The sequence below is a fragment of the Primulina eburnea genome, chromosome 1 (genome assembly GCF_022965805.1).
Source record: "Primulina eburnea isolate SZY01 chromosome 1, ASM2296580v1, whole genome shotgun sequence".
Taxonomy (NCBI): domain Eukaryota; kingdom Viridiplantae; phylum Streptophyta; class Magnoliopsida; order Lamiales; family Gesneriaceae; genus Primulina; species Primulina eburnea.
Genome location: NC_133101.1, coordinates 43,267,099 through 43,275,954, shown reverse-complemented (window position 1 = coordinate 43,275,954; position 8,856 = coordinate 43,267,099). Strand labels below are relative to the sequence as shown.

At 37.2% G+C, this 8,856-nt stretch overlaps 1 protein-coding gene across 1 annotated transcript in view; it reads right to left on the bottom strand.

The window, feature by feature from the left end:
• Positions 1-276: 276 nt before the first annotated feature.
• Positions 277-8,856, bottom strand: part of LOC140807120 (uncharacterized) — a 45,241-nt gene continuing 36,661 nt past the window's right edge. Inside the window, exons 2-3 of the mRNA XM_073163827.1 lie at positions 368-757; positions 277-285 (exon numbers count right to left, since the gene is read on the bottom strand). Of these exons, the coding sequence (XP_073019928.1) occupies positions 277-285; positions 368-757 (399 nt within the window). The remainder of the gene's footprint in view (positions 286-367; positions 758-8,856) is intronic.

Here is an 8,856-nt window from a genome sequence, read left to right as displayed (position 1 = left end):
CAACACAATCAATCACTGCACGGTAAGTCGATAGCCAATCCATGCCAAGTATAATATCAAATGCAACCATCGGAATAACAATCAAATCGGCATAAACCACTCGCTCATCTATTTCAACAGAACACGTATACATAATAGACGTCGGGCACAACACATCTCTCGAAGGCAATAAAACATTAAACTGGAGGGGAAGAATAGAAGGAACTAAACCCAAAGATCTCAAAAATATTTCAGACATAAAAGAATGTGTAGCACCTGTATCAATCAATGTCGTAGCTACTTTGCCTGAAATTAAGTTAGTGTTAGAGATCACAGAAGAATCAGGGTTTATACCTTCCTTCGTCATGGTGAAGATGCGACCCTGCACCTTCTCTTTACTCGATCCTCTCGGACAGTCCTTGGCAATATGGCCTTCAGTACCACATCGGTAGCACGTATGAGTACCAAATCTGCACTCTCCCCTATGATGCCTACTGTACTTGGGACACAACGGCTTCTCTGGATCAGATGGAACTGTCGGTGCTTTAGAACTCGGATATACCTTGCCTTTCCGCTTGAAACTACATTTTACTCTTTGGCTCGAACCTTGACCTCTTTGAGCAATAGCCTGCAGCCTCGCATGTCTCTCTCTAGCAATGTCCTTCTCATCTTGCTCGACTAACAGTGCTTTAGCCACGATCTCTTTAAATGTCACCGCCTTAGACATATTGATGTCCCTTCTGATTTCTGCTCGAAGTCCTCTAATGAAATGAGCACCCTTGTTTTTGTCATTGGAGGCAATATATGGAGCAAACAGACAGCCCTCCTCGAACTTCAAGATGTACTCGTCAACATTCATACTTCCCTGTCGAAGCTCTAAAAACTAAGTCACCTTCCGAGCTCGAAGTGCGTCCGGGAAATACTTGTCGTAGAAAATATCTGTGAAATCTTGTCACTTTAATGCCGGAACATCAACACCTACCTTGGTAGCATTCCACCAAATACGTGTAGCTTTAACTAGCATGAATACTGCACAACCAACTCTGTCCTTGTCTTCATAATTGAGATGATCAAATATCGCCTCAAGTGCTTTGATCCACTCTACGGCCACCAATGGATCAGTGCTTCATGCAAACTCAGGCGGATCCATTCTCTTAAATGCAGTAAAGGTCCCATCAGTCCCAATTGCTTGAACCACTTGGTCTCTTCCTTGGCCTCTACCTTGACCTGAACCTTGCAAACGAAGTGTGGGGACCCGAACGCTAATCATGTTCTTGATCATCATTGGGACAATTTAATCAATTATAACAAACAGGGTCTAATTTTTTTAATTTTTTTAAAATACAGTATTAAATGCGGAACGTAATGGAATACATTCTAATATACATGTCAGTATTAAAGTACAAGTCTTGTACTATATACAATCATTCAACCTAAGGTTTAACAACTAAATATCAATTGTCCAAACCCTATTTCTAATCAAGGTCCGTAGTCTCCACTCTAACCACGATCTCTCTCTTCATCTCCTCGACCCCGATCCTGTCCCACCTGTTGCCATGCACACATACAAACACGACAACAGCCGGATAACTCCGGTGAGAAATACATCCCAGTATAAATCAACAAACATGCAATCATATAATCAATATAAAACATGAAACAAATATCAGTAATATGTATCAAAATCGGAAAATATAATCAATATAAAACTGTCAATAAGACTTATGACTCCACGTCTCAGACTAGACTCAATCCCTAGTCTAGGGATCCGGATTTCTAGACGTTGGCATTCCATATCGAATATCAGTAATAGAAGAAACTCCAATACTATTCATCATCGATATAACCAAACATCCGGTGTCTTGACCTATCCGTCACAAACTTTGGCACTTTCGCCAATTCACTATTTTGTGACAATGTGCAATGTGCAATGTGCCAGTGACGATTCCATCACTATCGGCACCTATGTCACAAGATCACTCGTCAAATACTCGTCTAATACATGCTTTCTATAAATCAATAGAACAAGCATATCAATTCAAATCAATGCACATAATAACAATAAGTATGTGATTTAGGGAAACTCAAGTATATCATACTCGAGTCGTTCTCCCGGTACCACATTGAGTTATACCTTTCTTTTATTGCAGTTCTGACGACGTTCCTGTCGAGAATTCCAAATCTGTCAATATTCAATCTGGTAATGACAATATCAAGTAGTACAATATCAATATACTGCTCCAATCAATACCAACTCTGATCAATCTGGATTTAACTCAAAATCAATGGCATAACGGCATAATCTCGATATTTCCGTCAACACAATCTCAACAGATAATAATTACAATCCATAACTGATATCCAATACAATTTATAATCAATTCATAATTAAAATCTGGGCCAATATCAATCAATATAATCTGAAAAACCATAACAATTCCATAATCAATATGTTTTTCAATCTGACTTCGATTCTACGATGTCTAACATATCAAGAACATCATATATGAATCTTATCTGATTCTAGCAATATCATAATTTCAAATCATAATCAAACGTAACAAAACTTACGTCCAGTGGTAGCCTGCGTCGATAGGAACACAGTACTAAAGTCGGATTCAAAATCTAACGGGCGAATCTTTCACGAATCACAAATCTACCAGGTGAAAAGGCGTAAGGATTTTTCTGAAGTATTCACGTTCCTTTGTTCTGATTTTCGTCCAAGGGAACTGAAGTTATGTACATATATATCCAACTTGCATGTAAAGATACGTGTCTATTTTCTTTGAATCTCGGTCGGCGCTCGGGCGGTAAGAAAGTACCGCTCGGGCACGGAATGTTCTGTCCACATATTTTCTTATCGCACATTAGCTCTCGGGCGGTCATAAACTACCGCTTGGGCGCCACATCTTCTGCCCGAAATACCTACTTGTTGAACTATGGCGCTCGAGCGGTCAAAAACTACCGCTCGGGCGCCAATAGTTTTGTCCAAAAATTGTGTGATTCATATGCTTGGCCCAATCCGATCTCGGGATGATCCATCTATAATAACATCAATTTAAACTCAATAATCTCAACTTAACATGATATAAAATCTCGGTCATTACACGAAGCAACTGTTGAATCTGCTCACTATGAACCTATGCTTGCTCTTTCAGTAATTTTCCGAACTCATCGACAACTCTCGATGAGGAGCTATCCTCACCCTCTGAAGCTTTTCTCTTAGGAGGTATTAACTCCTACAATGTGCTCACATAATACATATCAACTTGTAACAATAAATAGATGTAAAAGAAGACATACCCGGACTGTTGAAAGTAGACGAAGTCATATGCGTTGGTCCGAAGAACGTTGCTTTGATACCACTAAATGTAACGCCCTTGACTGATTTCATAAAATAACAGCGGTATTTTTCTAAAATTTATTTGAAGGGAGGAAGGATTTAAAATTTTCTTGACATAGACACATTTTCAATATATACAATAAAAGTATTTATATGATCAAATAAGTGTGACATCAAAATACAAAATATCATTTTGATCATGTCCAAAAATGCTATCAAAATAGCCTTCTTCCTTCCATCTTCTATGCATATGACCTCGGCTCCAATCAACGTCCTGGCCCATCTCTCTTATCTGCATCACATGGAATAACTGAAATGAGTATAAAACTCAACAAGTGGAACTCTTACATAACAATCTGTACATATCATAATCTGTAAAACATGGCTTTGAAATCATTAAATACCATCTAACTCTTGAAACTATATAACATAACAATAACGATGGTATTTCTCTTTTCTCTGTTGGATTGATATCTAAATAGTATCTCTATCTCTATACCTATATCCCATTGATATAAATCGATTACTCTGTCGGGATATAAGCCTATGGTCGTTGATCAACTAATTACATGCAATCTCTGATTACCTATTTATCAATCCAATAAATCATTTGAATTCTCTCTTGGGCATTAAAACAAACACTTTGAATACTCTTCTCTTTTGCATTCCCTTTTGACATAATTCAGACATAAAAATGCCTCTAATATACAACAAAGTGTATCAATACATAACATGAATCAAATGGAAGGGATAGCATGTTAAAACCATTGAAATACAATACATATAATTCATGTGAGCATAAGGAATGAATTCCACTTACAACCAATGGAAACCTTGATTCTAATCTCTTGGTACAAATTCTACAACAATAAACCATGTATTGAACCATCAACAACTTAATAATCACAAACCCATAACATAAAACCCATAAAACCAATACAATCAATAATCCTATAATTTCCCAACACCATAATCAAAGAATAAACAAAACCACAAGCTTACCTTAGCTCCTTGACCCAAAATGATCTTATTCTCCCTTCAAATACCCAACAAGATGCTTGAATCAAAGAAATCAAAGAATGAAATTGAGAACCCTAGGTCTCCTTGAGCTGAAACCGAGAAGTGCAAGGAAAGAATGAGAGAAATGAAGGCAACTCTTGTATTTAATCCCTTAAAAAACCAAAACACGACTTCACTGTTCACCGACAGCGGGTGCGCTAGCCCTTGCACTGTGGTGCGCTACGTGTACTGAACCACATCCAAAAATCCGAAAGCATCGACCGCAGGTGCGCTGCATCTTCGACCGCGCATGCGGTAGCCGCTCTGCTCAAACACCGCGGGTGCAGTGGCTTTCCTACCGCGGGTGCGGTCACCCTTCTGTCCAAATACCGCGGGTGCGGTAACTTTCCTGGCGCGGGTGCACTCTCCTCTGTAGCCAACAAAATACTTAGCAACTAAAAATCGACTTGCAACTACGCTACAAGAAAACTACACATCATCTATAACAACAATACTATAAACCATAAATCGCAACTCTTAACATCAAAACTATACTTAAACTTAACCAAGGTGTCAATAAATATATTAAATCGTAAACCATACCATTCACCAAGCTTGGATATTACATTTCGCGCTCGAACGAGGAACAGAGAATTTTCAGGAAAATTATTTATTACACGGTTTATTTTTATTAATAAATTTAAGGTGTTTTTTTCAAATCGAAGGTGCCGAAAAGTTCTACGATTTTCATGTTGAAATTTTTCCCAAATTCTCGACCATAAAATCCCAGTTTTAAAAATACAGTGAAAAATGAAATTTTAGATCTAAAAATTATTCCAAAACTGATGCAACCAATTTTATGCTCAAACTAAGAATATCATACATGAATTTTATGCATAATAAACAACAGAACGCATAATATTACGAGATCGACATAGGAAAAATAGAATATACATGCCTTTAAATCTTTAACGTTATCGAAACGACGATACCGAAGCGAGAAGGAAGCGAGGCTTGATCCGGGTCGATTGTGGCTCGATTTACTTGCAACAAATTCAACGAAAACTTGCTGGAAAAGATAGAGGAAATGGGCGGCTGCTCTATCTCTCAAGAACCCTAAGTTTCTGTGGGGACCCGGACGCTAATTCATTCCTTAATTGTCTTTAGGAATTATTTAATCATTTATAATAAACATGGTCTAAATTTTTTTTCTAAAATACACAGCGGAAACGTAATGTAATTAAATTCAAATTACATATTAAACATAACATACAATTATTGTATGATCTACAATAATCCGACTAGGTTCAACTACAAGTCAGTGCTGAATCCTAAGTTGCTTCAAAGCCCGGATCTCCACGCTATCTAGTCCAGCCTCGTTCTCTTCTTGACCCTGATCCTAGCCCACCTGTTGCCATGCACACATACAAACAAGACAACAGCCGGATAACTCCGGTGAGATATAAATATCTCAGTATAAATCATGTATACATGCCATCATATAAACAATATAAGAGCATATATCAAAAAAATCATATCGTATATCAAAATCATGATATAAATCCATAACAATAATAAATCATATTCTATACATGTACCCTGATCAGGAACATAAATCAATATCAAGAATAAATTATATTCTAAGCATGTACCAATATCAGGATCATCAAGGGACATGAACCATCTTCAGGAACATAAATTAACATCCCTCAATACAAATCAATATAACTGTCACTCAAACTCGTGACTCTACGTTTTAGACTAGACTCAATCCTAGTCTAGGGATCCCGGTTTCCAGATATGGTGATCCTATACCGAATTCCGTAATAGAAGGAACTCTGATCCTATTACTCGATATAACCAAATATGGTGTTCCTATATCGAATTCCGATATAACCAATTATGGTGTTCCTATATCGATTCCCGTAATAGAGAAATTCCAATTCTATTTACTCGATATAACCAAACATCCGGTGTCCTGACCTAACCGTCATGGACTGTAGCTCCATCGCTAACATCCTATCTTGAGACATCGTGCAATGTGCCTGTGGCGATACCACCACTATCAGGAACTTCTGTCACAAGATTACTCGTCTAACACCTGTCATTTATAATTCAAGAGAACAAGTAAATCAATCAACTCAATGCAAATATCAATGCAATAAAGTAAAGTATGTGATTTAGGGAAACTCGAGTCAAACCTCACTCGAGTTGTGCAATCCCAACTCAACATTAATTTATACCTTTATCTTCTCGCTCAGAAGAAGAAGAAGTCCAGACTCTATCTCAGTCCATTATCAATCTGGTAATAACAATACCGAACAGATATAATATCAATGTACAACTCAATTCAATACCTGTTCTGATCAATATTCAAATCGAAATATACGCTGATCGATATCAAATCAAGGTACCATCTAATCCATATCGACGATATCACGATATAATCGAAATCACTACTGAATCTGATCAATATCAATTAATTGATGTTTCGACGGTATAACAATACAGTCTCGATAACCCCGTCAGTCCAAACATCACAGATATAATACCAGAACTCATAATCAATGTCGATACCAGTCATAATTTCAATAACAACACAATTATGATATGAATTCTCAGTCAAATCAAATCCAAAAATCATAACAATTCCATAATCAATCCGTTTCTTAATCTGACTTCGATTCTATGATGTCTAATATGTCAAGAACAACATATATGAGTTCCATTCAATTCTGACAATATCATAATTCCAAAACATGTCAAAACGTAGTAAAACTTACGTCCAGTTGTAACCTACATTGCTAGGAACTCAATACCGAAGTCGGATTCAAAATCAGACGGGCGGATTGAAGTAAAAAGGCGTAAGGATTTTCTAAGCTTCCTCGGCCCTTTCCTCTCGTTTCTGAGAGAATTTGCTTGTATATACGCATATATATATATATATATATATATATATATACATAGATACATTGCATGCAAGGCAAGTGGCGTATTTTCGTGATGCATGCCTCGCGCATATGCGCCCATACAGCCGCGCATATGCGCCGAAGGTTCGGCCTTCCAATTCTCCATTCGCGCATATGCGCGACTCTATCCCGCGCATATGCGCCACACTTTCTGTCCATCACGCGCAGGTGCGCGGCTTACGTCGCTCATGTGCGCGTAATGCTCTGTTCCATCTCTTTTGCTATTGGAGTGCTCGCGCATATGCGCGCATTGACACCGCGCATATGCGCGCACTGACACCGCGCATATGCGCGAGACCTACTGTCTCAGCACATATTTCCTCGCGCATGTGCGCGCACCATCCGGCGCATATCTCTGGACGTTCGGCGCATGACTCGCGCATCTCATCGCGCATGTGCGCGAATGCACACACTCGCACTTATATTCTTTGGCTGTTCTCGCCTTTCCCAGTCCGATCCGATCCGTCTATAATTACCATAATGAAACAATAAATCATTTCAGATTACGGTAATCAAATTCTCGGGCCTTACATTTCTCTCTTTTAAAATTTGAAATTTTGAAAATAAGCATGTGTATGTGTGTGTTGGCGTGTAAGTGTGTGTTAGGTGTGTATAAAAGTGTGAGTGTGTGAGTTTAGTGGTTAATTAGGGGAATTAAATGGCTAAATTAATAATTTTAAAAAAATGTTAAATAAAAGTTAATTCACACTAACTTCTACAAATCCCCTAATTAAAAAAATAACATTCACAATGACTAAACTATCAAAATTTTAAAATCAATAAATCAATAAATAAATAATTTAGGATTTAAAAATATTAAAATTAAATAAATTGTTTAAAATGCCCCAAACACAACTTAAAATAAAATACCGCATTAAAATTTTTCCAAAATCGTCACTGCTATTCTCCTCAATCCCGCCTCGAATAATCGCTTGAAACATGAAACTCGAAAAAAATTTAACGTGCATCACATAAACATAATTAATTTAAATTAATGCAATTAGATAATCATGCATGGCTAAAACTCATTTTTAATTAAAATAAATGATTTAGCATTTAAATAAATGCATGTGTTTTACGTGTACTGAATTTGGGCTTTATATACCAATAGTTGTCGAATTGGTCGGGATATATGAGATGAAGGGACCATACTATACGCTAACCATAATGGAATGGAGCTTCCAGGCACTATCATTTGATACCTAGGGAATCATGTAAGAAATGTTGTTAGGCGTTTAACATGATTGATTGGGCACTATCAGACTTGAGTTCTGACGTTCTTATTATCAAGGAGTTTATAGTAAGAATGGAGCAAATGAGGTATGCTTATATAAAGATATGTTTAGCCTTGAATCACATTAAGATGTGAACCCACTGCTAGTTGTATCAATGAACCATTGAGGGTCACACAAGTACTAGCTTTCTAGATCTCGTTGAGAAGGAAATTTTAGAACCCGTAAATCAGGCTATGTATAAGCCATGCATAATTTCTAGTATTTAAATTAAAATGATTTTATTGCATGAGTATTTAAATTATTTTCTTTAAATTTAATTATTTTACGCAGT